At 40.4% G+C, this 27,366-nt stretch overlaps 1 protein-coding gene across 1 annotated transcript; it reads right to left on the minus strand.

Moving 5' to 3' along the window:
- Positions 1 to 6,916: 6,916 nt before the first annotated feature.
- Positions 6,917 to 7,942, minus strand: LOC129780746 (uncharacterized). Its single transcript, XM_055789141.1, has one exon. It carries the CDS (start codon positions 7,940 to 7,942, stop codon positions 6,917 to 6,919), a length of 1,026 nt encoding a protein of 341 aa, XP_055645116.1.
- Between the last annotated feature and the right edge of the window lie 19,424 nt (positions 7,943 to 27,366).

Below are 27,366 nucleotides of genomic sequence, written 5' to 3' on the forward strand. Positions count from 1 at the left end.
CCGAGAGAAACGCGTTTGAAGTTCATTGTGATGGCCGTAACAGGTTAGATACCACATCACTAAGATGGCTCTAACTAGGTAAATAATAGGATTTTCGATAAGTCCTTTCTAGAGTATATTCTTGAATGCATAAACTACAGAAATATGGTAAAAAAAAAATTTCGATTTTTTCAGATTTCTAGACTAGAATACCCCCTTAAACAACTAGTTTGTAAACAAAAAAATGAGAGGAGAAAAAAGTGTCAAACAACCATAAAAACATGTATTGCTCCCTAAAACCTCCATATGCCAAATTTGGTTCCATTTGATCGATTAGTTCTCGAGTTATGCAGAAATTTATGTTTCATTTGTATGGCAGCTCCCTCTCCTTCAGAGAGAGGGGAGGAGTGTTTATCTACCATAGGAACATTTCGTTCCCCCTAGAACCTTCACATGCCCAATTCGGCTCCATCTGCTTGATTAGTTTTCGAGTTATGCAGAAATTTGTGTTTCATTTGTATGGCAGCCCCCCCTTAGAGAAGGGGTGGGGTGTCTAACCACCATAGAAACATTTATTGCACCCTAAAACCTCCATATGCCTAATTTAGTTTTAGTTGCTTGTTTAATTAAGCCTAAAACATTCACATGCCAAATTCGGTTTCATTTGCTTGATTGATACTCGAGTAATTCAGAAATTTATAATTCATTTGTATGGCAGCCCCCCTTAGAGAGGGGGGTGGAGAGTCTAACCATCATAGAAAGATTTATTGCACTCTAAAACCTCAATATGCCTAATTTGGTATCATTTTCTTGATTAATTCTCGTGTAAAGCAGAAATTTTTGTTTCATTTGTATGACAGACCCCCCCCCCTTAGAGAGGGGGTGGAGAGTCTAACCACCGTAAAACATTTATTGCACCCTAAAACCTCCACATACCAAATTTGGTTTCATTTGCTTGATTAATTCTCGAGTAATGTAAAAATTTGTGTTTAATATGTATGACAGCCCCCCCCCCCCTTAGAGAGGGGGAGGGGTCTCAAACTATCACGGAAACCTTCCCCGGCCCCAAAAACCGCTACATAACAATTTCATGTTGATCGGTTCAGTAGTTTCCGAGTCCTTAAGAATCAGACAGACAGACAGACAGAAATCTATTTTATATATTATTTATAATCTATATATCTATATATATAAAAATGGATTTCTGCCTGTCTGTCTGTCTGCCATACAAATGAAACATAAATTTCTGCATTACTCGAGAATTAATCAAGCAAATGAAACCAAACTGAGCACGTGGAGGTTTTAGGGTGCAATAAATGTTTCTATGATGGTTAGACACTCCACCACCCTCTCTAAGGGGGGTCTATCATACAAATGAAACACAAATTTTTGCGTTACTCGAGAATTAATCAAGCAAATGAAACCAAATTAGGCATATGAAAATTTTTGAGAGCAATAAATGTTTCTATGGTGGTTAGACTCTCCACCCCCCCTCTCTAAGGGGGGGGTGGGGTCTGTCATACAAATGAAACACAAGTTTCTGCATTACTCGAGAATTAATCAAGCAAATGAAACCAAATTAGGCATATGGAGGTTTTAGGGTGTATTTCCTTAATATGGCAGCCCCCTCTCTAAGGGGGGCTGCCATATTAAGAAAATACAAACTTCTGCATAACTCGAGAACTAATCAAGCAAAATTTGGGATGTGAGGGTTTGGGGTATGAGAAATGTTTCTATGATGGTATGACACCCCTCCAAACAAGACAATTGAAAATTTTCGGAAAACTCTGAAGGAAAAAGGGGAAATTCGGAAAATTCAATTCCCATATGTTCTACAATTACATAGTGACGAGTGCTGTTAGTCCATTTGATGTTTGCGCTAGCGAAATTGATCTTTGTTCGAAACTGGAAATGGATTTTAATGTGATGAAATACACTCCTATATCCTCTTCTATCTTTACCAAAAAAAGGATCGCCGGATGTCAAAAAACAAATTTTGGGCGGGACGAAGTTTGCCGGGTCAGCTTGTTTTATATATAATTTTATATCATATTGTAATTAGACATCCGGATTTTCAGTTACGATTTTTTGAAAGAAAGATAATTTTTCCTGCTTTGTGCTAAATATTAATTTTTAGCACATGTTTTGACATCGTGATTTATAACAATAAATGAGCTTGAACATAACAAAAAAAAGTGCTATACTGGTACAGCATTTGTATAATATATGTGACAATGCAATATAATAGCAATATGAGAGAGCAAAACAAGAGACACATTGCAAATAAGCACGGATTAACACTTTCCCACGACCCACAACCAAAAGGAATACAGAATCACATTTATGCTTTCCTTTTCACCTTTAGAAAACACTTTCCATGCAAACTTTTAAGATTCAACTTCATTTTGTAATGTGGTGTAATATTCTCACTTAATTGTACAGCAGCACCAGTGGATATCTGGATAGCGTAGTCGTGTAAAACAACCTTGCATTCCAGTTGACCTTGGTTCGATCCCAGGTTGACATTGTTTGGGCTTTTTTTTCCAAGCTGACGTTCAGTCTAAGAGAAAGAGAGATCTGCTCCCATACATCTTCTTCTTGGATGGCACTAACGTTCCAGTGGAACTTTTGCCTTTTCAACGTAGCATTACTTGCGTCATTTTTATTAGTAGTATTTAGTTGAGATTTCTATACCGGATAAAACGCCTTGAATGTATTCTGGAATGGCAAGTTCTAGAATACGCGTAACCACAGTGCAAGCCGGAAGAAATTTATTTGACGTAAAATCCCCCTGCCAGAACGGGAATCGAACCCGAACCACCGGCATGAATGACCACACGACCACGGGAGTAAATATGCTCCCATACACACAAATATTTTAAATTTTTTTAAAAGCGTGCTTTTATTTGTTTATTTGTGTCTGGAAAGTCATTTTCTATCTCTCCTGAAGCAACACGATTGCTCCGTGGTGTTTTGACCGGATTAGGTATTCTTTCATTATAGAACAAAGGCTACACCCAAAAATAGTTTTTAGCACATGTCTTGGCATTCTGATTTATTACATTGAATGAGCTTAGAAATAACAGAGAACATGCTACTCTCCCATGCTGGTACAGCATTTGTATAATATTTTGTATAATATAGCAATATTAGTGAGCGAAACATGAGACACATTGCAAATAAGCACGCATTAAACCTTTCCGCATACTTTGCCACCTACGCGGGCCAGACCGAAAAGGATATAGGTTCACATTTATGCTCTCCTTCTTACTCTTCAGTCATTTCACGTCAAACCGGTATAGAGGTTCTAAGATTCTCGTGAAAAGTTGTAGTTTTGTTCCTTTTCGCACAATATTAGACACGTATTTTTTATTTTTTCATTGTGGTGTCCATTTTCATTTTAGGGTGGTCCAAAAAACCTGACCTTTCTTTAAAATTCATAACTTTTGATCTACTGGTCCAATTCAGATGATCGACATATCAAATGAAAGCCAATTAGCCAATTAGAAAATGTAATATTTGTAAACAAATTGAATTTCGTAATTTTTGATTGCATTTGTTTTTTATTGTTTACATGACGTTTGACTAGAGGGCGCTACATTTTTTCATATTTTTTTCCTGAAAGCTAAGGTTTATTTGCATAATATATCCAAAACTCAGGAATGTATTTTTTTTCGTTTTTAAGTCATGATTTTTCAATGTTAATCGATGGTTAAAAAATCAATTTTTTTTTTCAAAAATGACTTTTTAAATAAAATCATAACTTTTGAATTACTTATCCAATTCAGATGATCGACATATAAAATTTAAGCCAATGATCTAGTCTTCTTTTTTTTTCTGTATTATAGTGACTTTCAACTCATTTGGCTGGTTCGTCACTTCTACTTCCATTTTTGGAAGAATGTCGGGAGTGAGAATTGAACTCGTGACCTTTAGCGTGAGAGGCATGGATGTTACCACTACGCCAGATCGCCTCCTCTAGTCTTCTTTGAAGGAATATCACATATGCAAAAAATTGGATTTTGGTTTTGTAATTATTGACTGTATTGGTTTTTTTAATTGTTTACATCGATTAAAGATATGGATCGCAATATTTTTGTTATATTTTTCCTTGAAGGCTGAGGTTTCTTTTCACATAACATATCCAAAAGGCAGAGATCTGTTTTCTTCCGTTTTTGAGCTATGATTTTTCAAAATTACCTTGTTTTCAGTCTTTGTTCAATATTCCTATGCGAATAGACTAGATCTATGCAGCTGGGATTTCGCCAGTGTTATATATTTTTTTAAGAAACAGCTCATTGGCTTCAATGTGGAATGTCGATTATCTAAATCGGTCCAATATTTACAAAGTTATGAATTTTGAAAAAGTCACTATTGAAAAAAGGGGGAAAATAATTTTTCGGACCATCGGTTAACTTTGAAAAATCATAACTTGAAAACGACAAAAAATCACATCTCTGATTTTTTATATGTTATGTAAAAAACTCAACTTTCAGAAAAAAAATGAAAAAATATAGCGCTCTCTAGTCCAAAGCCATGTAAACAACAAAAAACAAATAGAATCAATAATTACGAAAACAAAATTCAAAATTTTTGCAAGTATCATATTAAAAAAGGTTAGCTTATTGAGTTCAATTTGGTATGTCGATCATCTGAATCGGTCCAGTGGTTAAAAAGTCTAGAATTATTGAAAAAAAGTATTTTTTAGAAAAAAAAATGTGGAAAAAATATCTTTCGAGTCACCCTAAAATGGAAATGGGCACCCTAATAAAAAAATGAAGAAATACGGGTCTAATCGTCTATCGGGTCTATTGTTTAAGCAGACTTCAAAATCCTCAATCATCGACAAGTAACCGTGTATTTAAATACACATACCATTTGATGGAGCTTGTAAATCTTCAATATTTTGGTTAGTTTTATCCTCATCTATACGTCGTTTTTTCTTTGGAACACACCTATTGTGCCAAATCACTGCCAAACAAGATTCACAAATTCGCATTGTATCATCCAATGGATGGGTATACCCCTGTAATCGTATTTTTTCTATTGCTGTTGATGTTAACCGACGTAGTTTATTACATTTACACTTGGGGTTAACTCTTTCCCGTACAACATCGAGTCTCACTCGTGGTTTACTTAAATAACATAGGGCGCTAGAACGCTCGGAAGAGTAGTGAAATCCCTTGATGTGTGACGTATTAAATAATACGGGAAGGGGTTGATACCAGCACTACATTTACAACCCTTGCAAATCTAGGAGATCACGACTTGATTCATGTTGCTAAATAATGTCACACTTTTCTTTGTTGAATTCTGATGATTACGCAAAAACGAAATAATGCTATTCCTTATCCACCACTTCACATTTACTGCCGGTCACGACTGGTAATTTTCAAACAACTGCATGGTCATTTTATTCATCCTCTACGTATCTATACAATCTATTTATTATTATCATATCTACAGTGACTCTTAATAGATACCTAAATTTACAACAACTATTCGATACCTGACCGACTGATCAAGACATTTTTGGCAGATGGCTACTGTTTGAGAGCTGTCGTTGCTCTATGAATTGAAACATATTGTATTTGACTACAAAAACAAGTTGAAAACTATGCTTTAGCATCCAAGGATCACCAAAAATCCATTTCGACCTGTTATTGATTTTTTCTATAACTGTACACCAAAAAAAAAAAATAAAAATAAAAAAATTTCGAGAAAAAATCTTGAAAAATTTTTTTAGAAAAACTTTTTTGCCTCAAACATGCACAAGTTGCGATTTATGGATGAGTGATAGGGCACAAAGGGCCTGGCCGGGTAAGGGAGTAAAAAGTGCCCCCAAACCAAATCACTAGCTGTATGGCAAATATTGTAAAGGATATTAATTTAGAAATTTTGGTGGTTTATTTGAACCCCTATGTGGTTTGACGTAGGATCTATAGTGAAAAACGTACTTTTTCGATTATTTCACGCATAGATCACTTCACATAGATGAGTTCACTGAACTCATCACTCCGTATCAGTCGCCGGAGCTCATTTGCGGCACCAACAAAATTCTTGCCGTTATCGGTATAGATCTCCAAACAGAGTCCCCTTCGGGAAACAAAACGGCGAAAAGCTTGAAGAAATTTGGAAGTGCTGAGATTGGTGACCAATTTCAAATGGACGGCCTTGACACAGAAGCACACAAAAACTGCGACATACGCCTTTACTGGTGCATCTCGTCGGTGACGAGGTTGCAGGTGGATCGGTCCCCAAAAGTCGATGCCAACAACGGAGAATGGTCGTGAGATAGTCACTCGTTTAGTGGGAAGATCGGCCATACACTGTTCGACTAATATCGGCTTGGCCCGAAAACATGTTACACATGTGTGGACAACCTGACGTGCAATACTGCGACCACCCAAAATCCAAAATCGTAATCTAATGGTGTTAGTTAACAGTTGAACAGCTGCGTGCAGTAAACGCTCGTGATAACAACGAACTAATAGAGTCGTGAACGGATGTTTTCCTGGTAGGATCATTTGGTGTTTTGAATCGTACGATTGCGTGGAATTATTCAATCGACCACCGATACGTATAACATTTTCAGGAGTAAGAACTGGGCGAAACCACCTCAGCCGTGAGCTTGAGGATACTATATTCTTTGTTTGCAGAGATTTCCATTCTGCAGGGAAGCTATCCCTTTGCACTAACCTTACAAGTGTTAGCTCAGCTTGTTGAAGCTCGACCGTTGTTAGTAAGTTTTGCACCTTTCTTTCTGATTTTGGTTGACGAATAATTGAAAAATATCTTCTCCAATACGCTGTTATCCGCAATAGCTGTTGATAGTTGGAGAACCTTGAGATGTATGTTTCGGCGAACGATTGTTGTTCCACAGCAGCAGAATGTGTGGACTTTCTGATTTCGGCGGATATTTGTGAATCACCAAGACCTATAGGTTTTTGCACAGGCCAGAATTTTTGTCTTGTACTAACCACTGAGGACCTTCCCACCAGAGCCTACTAGAGATCAACTCCGTCGTCGAGAGTCCCCTCGAAATAATATCAGCAGGGTTTTCGCTGCCAGCAACATGACTCCACTTGCAGTTGGGAGTGGCATGTTGGATTTTGGAGACCCTATTGGCCACAAAGGTGGTCCATGTAGAAGGAGTACATTTTAACCAACTCAACACAGTCGTTGAATCGACCCAGAAATTGGTCACTATTTCCAGACGTAAGGAATCCAATACCTTTTGATGCAATTCAGCGGCAATCAAAGCTGCACACAATTCCAAGCGTGGGATACTTAATTGTTTCAGTGGCGACACCTTGGAACGTGACGTAAGAAGTGCAACCTTGATTTCGCCTAAACTGTTTGCTGTGCGTAAGTATACGCACGCTCCGTAAGCGTGCTCAGAAGCGTCAGAGAAAATATGCATTTCGATAGAAGTTGCATCCGGAAGAAGCACTTGTCGTTCGATACGCAATTCGTTAAGACGATCCAATTGCATGTAGAATGTATTCCATTGATTTTTAATGTCTGCGGGCAATTCGCAATCCCAGTCGTATACCTTTCCATTTTCCTCTCTCAGACTCCATAAAATCTGCATGAATATTTTTGCAGTAACCACCACCGGGCCGACAAATCCTAACGGATCAAATATCCGCGCAATGCAAGAAAGCGTTGTACGTTTTGTTATTGGCTGTGTAACATCGTCGGGCTCCAGTTGTATCATGTATTTCAATCTATCAGTCATGGGTTCCCAATGCAAACCCAATGTTTTGATCGACTTGTCCTTATCAAGGTCAACAGATGATTCTAATGCTCGATTGTTTTCAGGAATATGCTTTAAAATTTCCGATGAGTTGCATGCCCATTTTCGGAGTTGCATGCCAGCAGATTTGAACATGGAATCCATCTGGTTTTGGAGTTCGATTGCCTCGTATATAGTGCTTGTACCAGAAACGAAATCATCCATGTAAAAGTCAACCAGTGTGGCTCTGGATGCAAGTGGATAATTTTGTTCCTCGTCCTTCGCCAACTATTTGAGTACACGAGTGGCAAGATATGGGGCTGATGCAGTGCCATATGTGACGGTTTTTAACTCTTACATTCGAACTGGCTCCGATGATGAGGAACGCCAAAATATCCTTTGGTAAGGTGTGTCTTTATGGTGGAGATTTATCTGACGAAACATTTTTGTTATGTCTGCAATCAGTAAAAAAGAATGCAACCGCGATCTCATAACAATTGAGCGTAGATCGTCCTGGATTACTGGTCCAACTTCCAGGATGTCATTCAATGACAAACCAGTTGCACTCTTGCACGATGCGTCGAACACGACGCGAACCTTGGTCGTTGTCTTCACGGATGACCGGATGATGTGGAAGAAAGAATGAAGATGGTGTAGTAGTTTGAACTTCCTCAATTTGTTGCATATGACCGAGTCTCAAATACTCGTCCATGAAATCTCGGTATTCCTTGGCAAGAGTTGGATTTCGATTGAAGCGGCTTTCAATGTGTCTAAAACGGCGAAGAGCGGTTTGTTTATTATCTCCAAGGTTGTGCACAAACTCCTATTTGAATGGAAGGCGAACCGTGTATCGATCATCTGGTTCACGAAATGTCGTGTCCGCGAAATAATTTTCACACGCTGTTTCTTGAGGTGAGAATGCCTTCATCGAATCATCTTCGATGGACTAAAAACGCTCCATATCACGGTGCAGATCTGATGTAGTAGCAATGTTACATGCAAATGGGATATTTGTGTACTTCTGATGTGTGTTGCCGGAGACGATCCAGCCAACCTTCGAGTTTATTAACCATGGTGATGAATTTCCCAATAATATACGTTCCGACGGGTTGAAAATATCGAAGAACAGCTCTGTCCCTATAATAACATCAATGTTACTCGGTTTGTAGAACGAGGGATCGGCTAATTGAATTCCGTTTGGAATGTCCCATGTTGATACGTCTACTGAGACACTAGGCAAGTCTACAGTAACCCGAGGAAGAACATATAGATCAATCTCAGCAGAATAATCGCTATGTCGGGATTTGAGCATCGACCGGAACATGAAACGTACTTGCGTTGAGGATCGACCTATTCCTGCTATTGGTAAATTCACCTTTCTGCGTTTTATGTGCATCCGCTGACTCACACGTTCCGTAACGAAGCAACACTCGCTTCCAGAGTCCAGTAAGGCTCGAACAGGAAACTCACCACCATTATCATCTACTAACAGGACATCTGCTGTGGCTAGTAGAACTCTGCGACTAACGTTATCATTTTTTATACAATTCGTGATTCCTGTATGCACTGCGGGTGTTGATGATAAAGAATATTCGTTCCTCTTCAAGTGACTGGGTTGATTTGTGGCTGATGATGATTGATTTGATACTGTTTGTTTCGATATATTTGATCTCTGAGAATTACACAGTTGGGTGTGATGTCGTCCACCGCATTTGCGGCAATTGCCCTCTGATGGACATTCCTTTAAAACGTGACCTCGACGCAGGCAATTACGGCAAAGCTGATTACGTCGAATGAATCGTTCTTTCTCTTCTGCGGACATTTTCGTCAATGTGCTGCATTGATAAATAGAGTGCTGACCAGAACATACTATACAATCACGTGATCCATTTTGGAATGATCCGTGATTCCCCGAGCGTTGAATGAAGACTCTTTTTCCGCTAACTTGTTGTACAATTTAACAATTTCATCGAAGGTGACTTTTTCCAGGGTTTCTGCGAATTCTTCCCAATCTCGTCTGCTGACTGGATCTAATCGCGTACTAAGCAGGTGAATCAGAAGCACGTCCCAATGTTCGATCTGTTCGCCTAGTTGCTTCAACACTCGTACGTTGGTTTCGAATTTCTCAATGAGTGAATGTAATTCCTCAGCATTTTCTCTCTTTATAGTGGAAAATTCAAACAGTGACTGAACGTATATACGCTTCAGACGTCGTGGGTTTGAAAAATGGTCAACGAGCATCTTCCATGCAACAGGATAGTGATCCGTAGTTATTGGTATTGTCTGGATCACTTTTAAAGCCTCGCCAGCCAAGGAAGACCGTAAATAATAAAACTTCTGAATCGTTGATAAATTTGTTGAAGAGTGAACGAGTGAATAATACAAATCGTGGAAATTTAGCCAACTCTCAAACTCTCCACTGAAAATGGGTAACTTGATGTCTGGTAGTTTTATATGGCTCATTTGAGGAGGAGCATCATGTTGTGGGTTTTGTGCTTCCTGTTCACCAGGTAATTCCTTACTGTACTGAAGAAGTTTACCTTTAGTGCGGTAATAGCATCTGTCGAACTCGGTGCGATCCTTCAGATACGCATCCACGTCTTCCAAAACCTCCAATTCGGACTGCACTGAGTTAAGCTCCGTCCATAATGCAGCTAGGTTATCTAAACGAACAGGAAGTTCCAGTGCATCATATTCTGCTTGGAAATTGTCGGCGAATTCTGTGATGCACGCAAACGATGCCAGTATACTGCGTTTACGATTCTTCAATCCCCGAAGCTTACGCTCAGCTCCCGTCGCCATCGTGGAATAAAGCGAAATGATCTGCAAGCGAAAGACCACGCAGAACGGACAGGAAAAATAATTAAAAAGGAACGCTAATTACCTTCTCAAGGCAAACGGAATGCCTTGAATATTGATTCAATTATCCTCGTGAACAGTATTTGGCGTACGATGATCCTTCCAATTGTATTATGGTGAAGCCTTTGTGAGGGAATCACAATGCGATGAATGGAGTCTATTGTCCTATTACGCAATGAAGCCGCGTAAGTAGAGCCAACGATATTGTTCCACAATTACGTTGAAAGGACGAAAGGGCCGGATAGACGAATTCCTATCGACGTCGATCCGGCTCGAAGGACCAATGATCGACAGCAGGAGTGGAGTGATATGCGACGGTGATATATCGCGCGTAATTGTCCTTCAACGTGAATGATTCAGGAACAGGATCAATATATTCTGCTTCTATTCTAGGTACCACGACAAGTGTATACAGAAACAAAAACTGTTTATTTGAACCAATTTATCTTATGAATAATAAATGGAATTGCGGAATAAAGTTAGAGAATGCTACTATATTTCACGACGTTTGTTGAGTAAAGTTGATCGTGCACTGAAGGGTCCTCTCCGAGATAATCTACTCGCAGCCTCCTAAGCGCACCACTATCACTAGTGGTCAACCGTTTAACGGCGAGTATGAGCTTGATCCATGATAGGGTGAAGTGGAAAGTTGTGGTTCGTGGATGCAATGCAGATGTAGGAGTTTTGAGTTTACGAACACACTATAGATCCTACGTCAAACCACATAGGGGTTCAAATAAACCACCAAAATTTCTTATTTAATATTCTTTACAATATTTGCCATACAGCTAGTGATTTGGTTTGGGGGCACTTTTTACTCCCTCACCCGGCCAGGCTCTTTATCTACCATTTTTTATCATTTCATCAAAATCTGAGATGACCATTTTGAGAAAATCGACTTTTAGCTTTGAAATCGATTTTTTTCAGGGTAGGATTTAAAAAAATATTTTTTTTTCTGAAAATTTAATTATTTTCCTATAACTCTTCCATATAACACTTTTTTGTAGGACTTACTATTTCTGAGTAAAACATTTTTATAAAAAAATGATCAAAAATATTTAGCCCTTTCCATATGTTAGTCTAGATAAATTTTCGGAAAACTAAGTATGCCAAGTTGCTTAATTAGGTAAGGTCTTCACGCCCAGAAAGTTCCATTAAGTTCTGAGAGGGTCATGCCAACATCTGGTCGAGTTGGCGCGAAATCCGTCCTATAGAAGATTTGCGATTTCCTCTTCAGTATTGCTCTAGCCAGTGAGCAGTCAACAGCATCTGTAAAAGCTGAAAGTTCGTTTCAATGTTTTCAAATTGGCTTTTTCAAACGCTACGAGAGAGTTGCAAAATACTATGCAAATCTGAGTGATAAACAGGCGAATTGAATCAACGAACCGCTTTCCGCTTTCCGGTTCCTCTTCCCAATACCTGGCAACACTTCTGTGTCTCAGTTTTACTTTCTTCGAGGCCCGAAACAAACATCATTCGCTTTAACGAGCAATTGTGGACGTCATCTCAGTAAGCAGGTATACAACCGCAAAAAAGGCAGCGTAACGTCCAGCTTCTACAAGGGGAACCTGAGCTGTCCGTTGGCTGCACCTTCGCTGTCTAATGATTATTCACAATTCATCAAACTCAACCAACTCTACAGCGTGTCTGGAATCTCGCGCGCGCACACGCGGGAGAGTAAAAAGAAGTATATTAAATATACGAGCAGATCAATTTCGCCATTCGATCCTTTTTGGGCACGAGACTGACTGTGGCTTGTGCGGTTTTTTCCCCCACTCGATCTTTCCACTGGGTTTATATTACATATACACATTCGGAGCAACCAGTACCGGTTCCTGCACGCCAAAATGATGATGACTATCACAAAAATTAGCGGGAGCACGAAGAGCGACAAAAAAAATTCGCGCGCTTTCTGCCAAATCGATCGAACTCTTCGTCCGGTTTAGCTGTTTTTCAAGTGCAAAAGCGCGCCAAACCAGAAACTCGCAAGACAACAATTTAACCATTTTTAAGATAGCACTGTCGCTTCGGAAAAAAGGAGCAGACAAATATATTAACTAGTTGTATAACAAGAACGAAAAAAGAGTGCTTTCGTGAAGCTTCAAGCAGCCGTCAGATTAGAGCAATTATCATCGTTATGAATAATTATAGGTGTATTAGCATAAGTTGGCTACAGCAAAAAAGTATCTATTTTATGCTATTCAGCGTGGTTTTGGCGCGAGATTTAAAGTAGCTTCAATCATGATGTTGGTTGAAGAGATAGATATTTATGTGTAACAATAAATCATCTTTTACACCATAATTTTCAGTTGCTACGCGGGTCCATAACAAACCAATCTATTTTGATTTATTGGCTGTTCTTTGTCATGCCACTTCCATCACTATTGGCTACTGGTTTTCCCCGATAAGATCGCGAGTCCCATCTGTCTCTGCTGTAGATTCAAGACTAACATTTAAATGCATCTTCCCTCTACTTTGTATTGGTCGCAGTGAATCAAGATCCGGGCATCCGCAGGTTTTACCATTTCTTCGTGGTGGTTTTTGTTTCCCTATGTGCCATTCCGGGCGGTTAATCCAATTCAAATTACATCCAAGGCCTTGGACTGAGATGTATATGCTCACTCGCCGCAGGAGCCATAAGGTTTTGCAATCGAACCACAGGCGGACGAGGGACGCTTTTCGTTCCGTTGTAACATTCGTTGGCCGCATTTTGCAACAAAAACGTGACGGAGCTTATTGTTGCCTTACTCGGACAGTGACCCTGATTCTTGACGGATGGACGCTTTAATCTTCTTGTCTGGTTGTACCCTCTTTTTGTGCATTGACTGTAGAGTCCAACTTTTTATGCCCATCTGGGAAGAGACTTGCTTCGAGACGGAACACCAGGAGCAGACCACAAACAAATAACTGTGTTATTGCTTCTGTTTTTCCATTTTCAGATTGATATTGGATTTAATGGAATTAAGTTAGCATAGTAATGTGCACATATTTTTTTTGTATTTATTTTATTGTTTTCTGAAGAAGACAATTCGCTACTTCTTCTCTTATTTGGATTGGGGAAATGTTTTATCATTTTCTGTAAAATAAAAGAGATTTGTTCATCAAGAAAACAAAATAACTACGTATTCAACGTATTGATTCTCTACTCCCATTCCTCCAGCTTTGGTTCTTTATAAGTTGGAGCTAAGGAGCGCTTAGCGTCGTTCTAACGTTAATCCATACCATTGTGAAAATAATCGTAGCTAACCATTGTGTGTCCAAGGGGAAATAGAAAAAGAAGCAGCACAACAAATACTGTGTACGCTTTGACTAACCGTAACTTTCTATTCTATTACAGTACAGAACGGACGTGCAACATAGTTCGCTTCAGAATGCATTCTCAGAACATGTATAAAGCATGTTTAGTGCAGGGCTTGCTTGCAGGGCTGACACGTAGAAGCAAAGTAGAAGAGAAATATTTACTAGAGTTACTGGTATGAACAAAATTCCCTCCGCGAAGAAAATATTATCCTAGAGGCGAATGAATCTTTGTTTTTGAGGTTACTGTAAAACAAAGAAAGAAGAAGAAAGGATCAGCCAATATCCATACACAGAGGTTTAGTTTGACGCAAAGTCTAAGAACAAAATCTTTTCGGACGGTCGTTAGTTTGTTGTGGATGAAAATGTCACAATGTAATTTTAAGCTGTTTTTGAAAATTTTGTCTTCAAGTTCGGGTTGGACCCTCGATGAAAAAATGCACCGCGTTGGTTTTCATACCGACAGATGAAGAGTGGTTATATATGACTGAATCAAACGTACACATTGTTGAATTTATGCGATCAAGATTCTGATTACGACATACTGGTTATGACTCGAAAACGGAAATCACGAAAAGCAACTATGTACAACGAGTGAAGATAGCGGTTCGGAGAGAGAACGCAACGCGTTTATAAATACGGTAAGTTACCTCTAAATCGACATCTAGCTAATCGGACAGGCCTGTCATGCGACACGAGTAATTGGACATTTTTGTAAACATCGAGTGTGGGACCCAAATTATGGCCCCAGATTGTCATCACCAGATTGACACAGTATCACTGTCATCGCGTCATATGTTGAATTAGAGGTAACTTACTGTAGTAGGAAGCTGCTGTGATCGTCAATACTCTACCGTGTGGAAACATCAGGTTTCAGCGCCAGTAATCCCTCTGAAGAAAATCTGAGACTCAGCAAAGTTGGAAGATCAACTCTCTGTTCTTCATTTTCTTCGCCGATTGCTCGAAGTAACCAGACGAAGGAAAGTCGCGTCCAAGTTCCGTTATCGGTTACTGCGTGATTGTTGTTTTTTTTGCCGCTGAAGAGTTCATTTCGCTATCTGGATAGTGAGTGAAGTGCCCTGCCTGCAAGTGGATAGAGGCTTTCATCCTCGGAAAGCCAAGCATTGGTTTTTGTTTTGTCGCTGCTTCGCCGACATTGGAGATTTCTCCGAGTCATCGTGCCAACAGTGACAGTGCGGGTAAGCTTTCACCGACGACTGTGTGTAGTGGTGTCGTAGGCACATTCCCACCACCAACGAGCTTTCAGCACGCTCCCGTTCATCTGCACTGGAGTGCGTTCATAGGTGAATAACATTAAATATACTGAGAGAAAATATTTAATAATTATAAGTTTTTTTTTGTTTTTGTGAATTATTTTATTGTAAAATATTGTTTAAAAAAATACTTAGAATATAAGTGAAAATTTAAAATGGCAGAGAGTGGGGGACCTTCGGATATGGAGGTCTCTGACTCTAGTTCCCTCCTAACGGATAAAAAAAAGTCACTCAAACGTGTTCCAAATACGGAAGATACTTCTTCTGGGGACGAGTCAGCTAACCCTACCAAGCCTCCCTCCAAAAAACTAGCAAATCTCCCATCTGCCCTTAACGATCCCACTCTACCTTCAACCTCGTCTTCTCCCTCTGTTCTTCCCGCTCCTTCTCAACCTTCGCCTTCCCACTCTCAATCCCCGTCCTCGCCTTCCCCCCCCCCTGTTATTCCCACTCCCCGTGTAAAGGTCTATCCAGAAGATGCGCCCGGAACTGGTCCCTGGGTTGTTTTCTTCAGGCCTAAGCCAAATGGAAAGGCGTTGAGAGTCATGCAGATCGCGAAAGATCTGGCAAGGTATACCTCCGTTTCAGAAATTTCGAAGGTTAGACCAAACAAATTGCGAATTGTCGTGAATGATCGAAAAGACGCAAACAAGATTGTTGTCGATCAGCATTTTACAATTGAGTATCGGGTCTACATTCCCTCTCACATAGTCGAAATTGAGGGTGTGATAAGCGAAACGGGCTTGACGTGCGAATACATTACGAGTGAAGGTACCGGCCGTTTTAAAAAACTGCCCTCGACGACTGTTAAGATCTTGGGTTGCCGCCAGCTCGGAACAGTCTCCCATGAAGGAGAAGAAAAGAAATTTACGCCGTCCAACTCGTTTCGAGTCACCTTCGCTGGTTCAGCTCTCCCTGACTACGTGATGGTAGATAAATTGAGGTTAGCCGTGCGACTTTTTATTCCAAAGCCAATGACTTGTCTAAAGTGTAAGTCAGTTGGTCACACTGCTGCTTATTGTGCCAATAAAGAACGATGTGCCACTTGCGGAGAACAACATGAGGGGAAATCCTGCAGTGCGACTGAGCATAAGTGTCCATATTGCGGGGGATCACCACACGTGCTCTCAGCTTGTGAAACATACAAGGCTCGCTGGGAGAAACAGAAGCGCTCTTTGAGGGAACGCTCTAAACGCACTTTCGCAGAAATTTTGAAGGGCGCTTCTCCACTGGCTCAAGAACAACAACCAATCAATACACACAATGTCTTCGCTACGTTGCCAGTTGACGAAATGGAAGCGGATACAGCTAACGGGGGCACGCCGTTTATTTCTCAAGGGAATCCCCGGCGCAAAAATGTGACCACTCCCAAAGTTCAAGGACAAGTCCCTCCGGTGATACCCCCTGTTAGCTTGCCCAAAAAATCGAGTGCAGCGGATAAGCAAAATCAGGTCCCTCCTGGCCTCCGTGGTAATAGTTCACCTTCGAACGACCCAGCACTCGAGGGGACATCAAAAACCCCAACTGTCCCTGTTTTTCCGTCAAGTTCAACTTCCCAATCGGGATTTATAAAGTTGTCTGACTTTGTGGATCAAATCTTCACGTGTTTTAATGTTTCCGACTCCATCAGAACCATTGTCACCGCAATGCTTCCAGTACTAAAGACAATTTTGCAGCAATTGATGCAAACATGGCCCCTCCTTGCAATGATTATCTCTCTTGATGTCTAATTTAAATAGAGAGGTCGGAGATATCACTGTTTTACAGTGGAATTGTCGTAGTCTTATGCCCAAATTGGATACATTCAAATTTCTAATTCATAAACTCAATTGTGATGTTTTTGCTCTATCCGAAACCTGGCTCTCTTCTCAAAATGATCTCTCTTTCCACGATTTTAATATAATACGCTTGGACCGCGATGACAGATACGGAGGGGTACTATTGGGGATCAATAAGTGTCACTCATTTTTTAGACCTTCCACTATTGGAGGGATCGAAGCTGTTGCTTGTCATGCAAACATCAGAGGCAAAGACCTCTGTATAGTCAGCTTGTATTGGCCTCCGAGAGCTGCGGTTAGCCGCAAGCAACTTGTTGACATGTGCTCACTCCTTCCTGAGCCACGATTAATCTTGGGAGACTTCAACTCTCACGGAACTGCCTGGGGGGAACCGTACGACGATAATCGTTCATCGTTGATATATGACCTTTGTAACAGCTTCAATATGACCGTTTTGAACACTGGGGAAACAACACGTGTGCCTAAACCTCCTGCTAACCCAAGTGCTCTTGACCTCTCGCTTTGCTCGAATTCACTATCGTTAGATTGCAAGTGGAATGTAATCCAGGATCCCAACGGTAGTGACCACTTGCCAATCAAAATTTCTATCACCAATGGGTTGATTTCTTCTGAATCAATAAACATGGCATACGACCTCACAAGACACATTGACTGGAAAAAATATGCGGACGCGATTGCTCTAGCCATCAATTCCAGAGATGGTTTGCCTCCATTGGAGGAGTATAACTTCATTTCTCGTTTGGTCTATGACAGCGCGGTTCGCGCTCAAACGAAACCCATCCCAGGTTCCACTATTCGTCGAAGGCCTCCCAATCCATGGTGGGATGGCCAGTGTTCCAAGCTTTATGGAGATAAATCGAATGCATTTAAAGCTTTTCGGAAACGTGGAACCATTGAGAATTTTCAAACGTATTTGGACCTTGAAAATCAATTTAAAAACTTGATCAAAGGGAAAAAACGTGCTTATTGGCGAAATTTCGTGGGAGGTTTATCACGAGAAACGTCAATGAAAAAATTATGGAAAGTGGCTCGAAACATGAGAAATCGCTCTTCATCCAATGAAAGCGAGGAATATTCACATCGATGGATTTTTAATTTTGCACGAAAGATTTGTCCCGATTCCGCTCCAGTGCAAAGAATTATTCGAGATATACCACAAGATAGGTGCGATCTTGATTCCGAGTTTTCGATGTTAGAATTCTCTCTTGCTCTCCTTTCATGTAACAATTCTGCTCCGGGATCGGATAGAATTAAGTTCAACTTGTTGAAAAATCTCCCTGATGTGGCGAAACATCGCTTGTTGAACTTATTCAATCGGTTTCTGGAGCATAATATTGTTCCAGATGATTGGAGACAAGTACGAGTTATAGCTACCGGAACCCGGAAAACCCGCGTCCGACTTCAATTCGTACCGCCCAATAGCAATCCTGTCTTGTATACGGAAATTGTTGGAGAAAATTATCTTGTTTCGCCTTGATCGATGGATTGAAACGAATGGCCTACTCTCAGATACACAATATGGGTTCCGCAGGGGCAAGGGGACGAATGATTGTCTTGCGTTGCTTTCTTCAGAAATTCAAATGGCTTACGCCGAAAAAAAACAAATGGCTTCAGTATTCTTGGACATAAAGGGGGCCTTTGATTCAGTTTCAATAGAGGTCCTGTCAGACAAATTACACTCTCGGGGTCTGCCGCCTCTATTGAATAATATGTTATATAACTTGCTTTGTGAGAAACATTTGAACTTTTCTCACGGAGATTGGGCAGTAAGTCGGGTCTCTTACATGGGCCTCCCCCAGGGCTCATGTTTAAGCCCCCTTTTGTACAACTTCTATGTAAGCGACATCGACAATTTCCTTACACAAAATTGCAGCCTAAGACAACTTGCAGATGATGGAGTGGTGTCTGTCGTAGGATCAAACGAATCCGACCTGCAAGGACCCTTACAAGATACTTTGAACAATTTTTCAACCTGGGCCATTGGGCTAGGGATCGAATTCTCCACGGAGAAAACAGAGATGGTGGTTTTTTCTAGGAAGCATAAACCAGCAAAACCAAAGCTTCGACTTTTGGGTAAACCGATCACTCATGCTATGTCATTCAAGTATCTTGGGGTCTGGTTCGACTCTAAATGTACTTGGGGGGCCCATATTAGGTATCTGAGTAAAAAATGTCAACAAAGAATAAACTTTCTCCGTACAATTACCGGCACCTGGTGGGGAGCCCATCCCGAAGATCTTATAATGTTGTATCGAACAACTATTCTCTCAGTGATGGAGTATGGCAGTTTCTGTTTTCAATCAGCTGCCAAAACACACCTCATTAAACTCGAGCGAATTCAGTATCTTTGTCTCCGTATCGCGTTGGGATGTATGCCCTCAACGCATACCATGAGTCTCGAGGTTTTGGCAGGCGTACTCCCACTAAAAGATCGCTTCAATTTATTATCCCTTCGGTTCTTCATCCGGTGTAAGGTCATGAACCCATTGGTGATCGGAAATTTTGAGCAGCTGATCGAGCTAAATTTTAATTCTGGATTCATGAGCTCATATCATGAATTCGTCTCCATGCAGGTTGATCCTTCTTCGTATATTCCCAACCGTATTTGTTTTCCTGACTACATCAATTCCTCTGTGCATTTTGATCTGTCCATGAAGCAGGATATCCATGGATATTCAGATTATCAACGCTCCAACGATCTTCGATTCAAAGTATGGGGGTATCAATTGTGATAATATGTACTTTACTGATGGGTCCTCTATGAATGAGTCCACAGGATTTGGAGTGTTCAACGAATTTTTTAGCACCTCACACAGTCTTCAGAATCCTTGCTCAGTGTATATTGCTGAATTGGCAGCGATACACTGGGCGCTGGACAGCGTCGCCTCACAACCTGTTGAACACTATTACATTGTAACGGATAGTCTTAGCTCTGTCGAAGCTATCCGTTCAGTGAGGCCGGAAAAGCACTCGCCGTACTTCCTTGAGAGAATACGCGATATTTTGAGTGCTTTATCCAGACGCTGTTATGTCATTACCTTTGTCTGGGTCCCTTCACATTGCTCCATTCCGGGTAATGAGAGGGCTGACTCATTAGCAAAGGTAGGTGCAATTGAAGGCGATATTTATCAGCGCCAAATCGCCTTCAATGAATTTTATTCTTTAGTCCGCAAAAATACCATAGTTAACTGGCAACGCAAATGGAACGAAGATGAATTGGGCCGGTGGCTCCACTCGATTATCCCTAAGGTTAGCCTCAAACCATGGTTCAAAAGTCTGGACTTGAGTCGGGACTTTATTCGCACCTTCTCCCGACTCATGTCCAATCACTGTTCGTTAGATGCGCTACTCTTTCGTATTAATCTTGCCGACAACAATCTTTGTGTTTGTGGCCAAGGTTACCACGACATCGAGCACGTTGTTTGGTCGTGCGAGCTGTATCTTGTCGCCAGATCGAATTTAGTAGTCACCCTTCGGGCCCGAGGAAGGCAGCCCATGATGCCGGTGAGAGACGTGTTGGCTCAGTAAGACCTTGATTACATGTCCCAAATATATGTATTCCTTAAAGCTATCGATCTTCGCGTGTGATTGTCCTTATACCCTTAGTTTTTCCTTTTCCTTTTCCTTTGTGAGGGATCGGATCCCTTCTTAAGAATAAGATGAAATGTAAATACATATTAGATATAAGATAGGTTTAAGAATTGAATGTGATGAGTGTGATTGAGAGTGTGAGTGTGATCATTGTCAACATATCCTCATATCCCCTCCTTTTCCTGAAGAAAATATGTCACCCTTCTAAACTCGAGTTGTCCGCGAGTAATCGGTTTCCTATATTATTAACATTAGAATTAAGGAAAAATGTATATATACTAGTAACAATACAGTAAGGAGTTCGGCTCCTTTAAACCTATGTAACTGAGTCTGTAAAAATAAACGATTTAAATAAAAAAAAACTCTCTGTTCTTGCCAGAGACCAGCAGTAGTTCACCTCAGGAAGGATGGCTGACTGGAGATACCTTCCTGAATAAGAACATGACAATGGTCGATGAACACGATACCTTCGTGCAGAACCAACGTGCACAAGGAGATCAAGACCAGAATATCGGTTCTACGGAATCGCCAGCAGAAGCGGAGCTGCTCAAAAAAGACAACTAGAGCGATAACGACGATCAAGGCGATAGTGTCGACCAACACGATAACGAAGACCTGGGCGACAGCGAAGATCTAGGAGACAGCGAGGACCAGACCGGCACGATAACAAAAAATGAATGGAGCGCGGTCGTAAAAAAAACCAAGAGGAAAAAGCGATGCCCTCGTGGTCGGACCTAAAGTGTGATGCGCCATACGTCAAACTCTTTGAAAAGATGCTTGAGGACCCTTGTCTTCAGGAATGGGAGAGAATTTGTTGAAGTTCTGGTGTGCTCAGAATGTAGAAGCTGGAGGTGGAAAACATGGTGCGCAAAGTGCCCATGGTTAAAAAGTTAAACCATGGTTAAAAAGGAATATTGCGGGACACAGGGTGCAACGATTCGTTTCTCGACAGGTTGCTGAAGCTAAACAGTATAAACGTTCGCTGGGCTGTGGGTCGTTTCGGAATCATTCCTCCTGTTCCCAAGCAACTAGAGAGATGTTTCATATGTTTGAACTTCGATCACCTGGCGAAGGACTGCTTGGGGCCAGATAAATCCAAACTGTGCAGGCATTCCAGACCAGTGACTGCAAGCGAAAGCCGAGGTGCTCTGCAAAAACAGAACGGTCGGAGACTTCAACTGCTCTGTGTACAAACAGGCAAAGGCAAACTAACAGTGATGAAGGTAACCCACATTAACCTCAACCACCGCTACATCGCACAGCAACTGTTGTGGCAGCCAACGACTAAAACAATCGTGTTCCCTCCGGTAACGGCAATTTGGCGACGGATATAGCGGGGAAGGCCGCCATTCAAGACTTGAAGACTCAAGGTATCATGAGGGATTCATGATACCGAAGATCAACAGAATTTGACTATTCCGTTGCTACGTACGCCAGATGAACAGTGGGGCAGTTCCACTAGATGCTGGGTATCCTCACCGAGGATTTCGCCGAACGAAGATCAGTTGATGTATGCAGGAGGCGATTTCAATACTTTGGCAGTAAAACCGGGAAGCAGATGCTCCAACGTGAACGGAATTAGTTTACTAGAAGCTTTGGCCATGTTGGATGTGGCGCTGTGCAACGAGGGAACCACTAGTACCTTCCGCAGAGATTGTCGACAGTCCATCATCGATTATACCTTCTGCAGTCTGTCGTTAATACTTGATCTGAGCTTGAGGGTATGCGAGGGGTACACCCAAGCCACTCAAGCCATCTGTCATTGGTCAACGAAATTATCTGGCAGCACGAAGAAATAGGTCGTGTCCGCGTGACTTGAACACGAAAACCTTCGACAAGGACCCTTTCGTAGAAACACTACGCGCGGACAGGGACCTCTCAGATATGAACGCAGATAAATTGACGGAAATATTAGCATGGAAGCCTAGATACAAGCGACCTCCAACCTATCAATTTTCAATTTTTTCAATTCTCAATTTCAATTTCCGCAAAACAATAAATCATACAAACAATGACGATAACACGTACATGCAATAGGCCAAACAATGGATTGGAAGCAATGCAAAACATTTTTTCCAACTTAAGATTTTATGTTTACCTAGTTCATGAATCGCCCAAACTCTAGTGCTCGTTTCCATTTTAGGGTGGTCCGAAAAATCAAATTTTTCCACTTTTCCCAAAAATGCCTTTTTTTAAATTAATTACTTTTGAACCACTGAACCGATTCAGATGATCGACATATCAAATTAAAGCCAATGAGCTAGCCACAAAAGCTAGCCGATGGATTTAGTTTTCGTAATTATTGGTTGCAGTCGTTTTTTATTGTTTTAATGGCTTAGGACTAGAGGGCGCTATATTTTTTTCATTTTTTTTTCTGGAAAGCTGAGGATTTTTCACATAACATATCTCGATATCATCGATGCTATTTTTTTCGTTTTTAAGATATGATTTTTCAAAGTTAACTTATAGTTCGAGAAAACAATTTTTCCCCTTTTATCCAAACATTACTTTTTTCAAAAATTCATAACTTTTGAACCACTGAACCGATCCAGATGATTTTTTTATTAGCTTTCTCGTTGTATTCATCCATTCTTTCCATCGCAATCTGCTTTTCACCTCTATTCAGTTCAGCTGAACTCATTCGCAAACAGTTCGCTCGCAAACAGTACGTTCGGAATCAGTTCGTTCGCAAACAGCTCTCTCTTTCTCAATCAATTCGTTTGTAAAAATTTCACTCTCAATCAGTTCGCTCCCAAACAGTTCACTCTCGATCAGTTCGTTCACAAACAGTTCGTTCCCAAACAGTTCGTTCCCAAACAGTTCACTCACAAACAGTTCGCTCGGAATCAGTTCGCTCTCAAACAGTTCACTCTCGATCAGTTCCTTCATACACAGTTCGTTCCCAAGTAGTTCACTCGCAAACAGTTCGTTTGGAATGAATTCGTTTGCAAAGAGTTCACTCTCAATCAATTCATTCGCAAACAGTTCACTCTTAATCAATTCGTTCTCAAACAGTTCACTCTCAATCAGTTTGTTCCCAAATAGTACATTCTCGATCAGTTCAATCGCAAACAGTTCACTCGCAAACAGTTCGTTCGGAATCAGTTTGTTCGCAAACAGTTCTCTCTCAATCAATAGTTCACTCTCGGTCAGTTCTTTCGCAAACCGTTCGCTCGTTATCATTTCGTGTGGCAAACTACCGTTCTTTAAAAAAGAACGCCAAAAATTTTGCCGAACTAGTTTCGTTCGTACCGTTCGCTAACGGTAGCTCTTGTCTCGACGGGTGAACGAATAAAAAGTATATGATATACACAACGCAATTCAGCGTTAGAGTCTGGTGAGCAGCGCCGCCCTCCGAAGTAGTCGTCTCGATGTGATTCTGGGGGGATTAAGGCTATAAAGGAGTAGAGGATTTGGCTTTTGGAATTCTGCATTCTGCAAACTATTAGCTCTTCTCAGAGTCAGCAAAACTTTCTACTGATGAGTAATTTCTGAAATATCGATGCATCTTATCGGGAGTTGTATCATGGACTTCACCCCCAATCACTTTCCCGAACAAAAATACCTACCACTACGATAAGAAACAATGGCCCTAATACGTTTGAAAATTTCCATAAAGTCGCTATAAAACCGTGGCACCAAGATACAAATACATGGTCCAAGATGATTCTTATAGTTGTTTTTGTAGAGTCGAATTATTACGAATTACCAATATGCAGGATTTCCAGCTCGTATGAATCATATTATAGTAGATGAATCAATAATAAAGGTGAAAATAGCTCCACGATATACCCAGGCAGTGCTTCAATAGACAGGCTAGTTTCCAGTAAATTATAACCTATTCTTCAGAACGCGATCAATCCTGTTGATTCAAATATTTAATTCTTTATTAAAAGTACAACAAAATGTTGCGATATTTTTGATGTGGAATATTAAGGGCTTTTATGGGCTAATTTCAGATTATTTGCGATCAGCTTTGTGTTTGTTGATCTCATGTTGGCTTCAAATAGCTAACTGTTCCATCACTTCTAAGTGGATTAGTAACAGCGGATGGTCCTACTGCATTACCCATCGCGCCCCCATCGCCTCATACACACGTTCCGCCTGATCGCACTCTTCTGCATCGAAGTTTGTGGGAAGGAAAAAAAAGGAAGAAATAACCACTGATTACTTCCAGATGAGGCATGTTTTGCGTGGTAGCACGCGAAAATTGGATTGCGCTGATCCCTAAATTGCGTCGGCTGGTTTCTTGCACTCGCCTCCACGTTCTGGAACAACTGAAAAATAATAATATGCTCTGTGGCCTGCACTTGTGTTCGGTATGAGAATGTGGTGCTTTGTCGGGAGAGATGAGAAATTGAAATGTTCAATTATTTTCACCAAGCTCGGTTCTGCAAAACATTTTTGCGGTCTGGTTTGCTCGACTGCATATGTATGCTGGAGATTGTAATTATGATTCATTTCGAGAAAATTTCAAAACTGGTTTGGTGGTTGGATTTTGTCGCAGAAGCAATTACGTATGAGAAAGCTATTTCATCTATCCGGATCGTCAATATGGTGTGTAGGTAAAATGTAAACGTCGAGCAAGCAAAAGAGGGTTATTTGAACTCAATGTTAAGCCATAGCTCAGTGGCAATCGGCTTGGCTCAAGCTGTTATTACGATGTGTTGTACCCACGGATTTGCCAAGGGCAAGCAACAGAAAAACCCACCTCCATTTTCCTGTTTATCCGGGATTTACAGCGATTATAATGAGATAAATCTTATAGTAAGTCGCAAGAATGCTTGTGGTAGGCCTATGACGATTATTTATGAAGCTGGTGAACGAAGGTCCGTAGAAATAAAGAAAACATTGCTGGAAGAGATATTGTTCGGATTTCTTTAACTAGTTTTACGGAAACTTATTCTCTCAATCCGTTTGACCCCTCTGGCAGATTTGATTCGTTTCTGCCGACACAATTATAACATTTCCTGTATGAAAATTCGATCGATCGTGAGTTCAAAAGTCAGGGCCCTCATCGACCATCTTTGTGTTGTTACAGAATAACTACGTCCACGCAACAACCACCAGCGATGGAGATCGATCCACGGTCGAAAAAAGATCGATTCATCCATACAACTGCTCTGCTCTGCAATACACATCGGGCTCCTGTTCTATTAATAACTCAACAATGATCATATCAACTGTCTCCGCTGTCCGGTCTAACTTGGAAAATTAGAGAACAAAAGGAAAAAAACTCTTACGCCTAAATGGCCACTGTGTAAATGTATCATATGCAATGGTATAGAAGGAATTATTTTACGCCGAGAGATGGCAACCGTGTAATGTGCTAATTATAGATATGATAACCATGTAAATTATACACGATTAAAATTCGGCTAATATGCTAATGAGCCTGAAATAAACAAATGGGATAAAAAAAACTTCTACAGTTCTTCTAAATTGATTTTCACTTCTAGGTCTAATTATGGTCTTTGTTATGTTTTTGATTTAGGGGAGGACGGGGCAAGACGGTCATCCTAAGCATAGAGTACAATCAAACACAATGTAGATAAAATTGAAGTATTTCATGGTGTCAGCATCGATCTTTAGGATGTATTTCCACAATCACGTTGATTTTCAGACAGTCTACTTTTTGTTTCTAAATGTTGTATGATAAATCATAAATCAATCAAACGGTAATCTCAAAATAATGGTACATGACGGCCACATGATTCTAGCCTTATAGAGGATTATTGTTTCCGGCAAAATTGTAGTACAGATCAAGGCCATTGTACTATAGATCAATTGTGACAAGAGTAGGAAGGGTTATTTTCCCTGAATTACCTATAACGTGTTTAATGGATAACCACGGTAGAATGATAAAAGTTGGAAATTATTATATAGGCATCTGAATAAAAGAATCAAATTCATCATGAATGCACCTCGAGTTATGCAACCAACAATACAAGTGGTGTGATATTGACAGTGTTGAAAAAAATCATCTTCGCTAAGCTCAAATGCATAGAATTTCGGGCAAGGTTGGATCGGAAATCTATGAATTCCAAACGAAAATCAAAATGACAGATCCAGACAACCAGTGAATATGAGGGAATGAACTTTTGTTCTTCAATATGTTTTGAAGTTTATTTTTCCACCCAGTGTCATTTTTGTCTTGATTATTGGAGACGCCGGAATTGAATTTCATTTTAACCAAATGAATATCAGCTGTTCCCGATGTCGCAAATCACTTCACGGTAGCTACAACTACTCGTTGCATCCGTTCTGCATATGCCGTTGTTATCGTCTCGCCAAATAAAATCCTGCGCGATTTCTTGCAAAGTTCTTTCATAGATATAAGTTCAGTTCATAGATATAACCCACCCATTTTTTATTTTTTAATCTGCACTCAAATTCACTGCCAGAACCAATCTTGTTTCGAATTTGATGAATATCAATTTGTTGCTTTTGATATTCAAAGTATAAATAACAGCGAAGTTATGAATCCCACTCAATGCCGCATTCATTCATTATGGCAAATTTGTTCATGCATCACCGATATGAACAAAATGAACTCGTTTGTTATTGTCATCAATATAATAAGAGCAGTGTGTTTCAAGCAGAAAAAAGACATTTACACTGAAGCAAAATCATATTCGTTACTCGTGAATATTTGTTCATATTCTAAGACACTGGATATTGATCCATTCCAGCGTGACGTGACAACGTTTAGACTCACTAAAATCATGTACATGTGTATAAATCACACGATTTCTAAATAGTAATACTAAATACAAAAAAGTTTGCGGAACAGGTCAACGCGATATAGAATACACTATATCGCTGTCTT

The sequence above is a fragment of the Toxorhynchites rutilus genome, chromosome 1, assembly GCF_029784135.1.
Source record: "Toxorhynchites rutilus septentrionalis strain SRP chromosome 1, ASM2978413v1, whole genome shotgun sequence".
In the NCBI taxonomy this organism is placed as follows: Eukaryota; Metazoa; Arthropoda; class Insecta; order Diptera; family Culicidae; genus Toxorhynchites; species Toxorhynchites rutilus.

Coding starts and splice junctions, on each gene's coding strand:
- LOC129780746 (XM_055789141.1), bottom strand. CDS start 7,942: ATGGATGATTTCGTTTCTGGTACAAGCACTATATACGAGGCAATCGAA.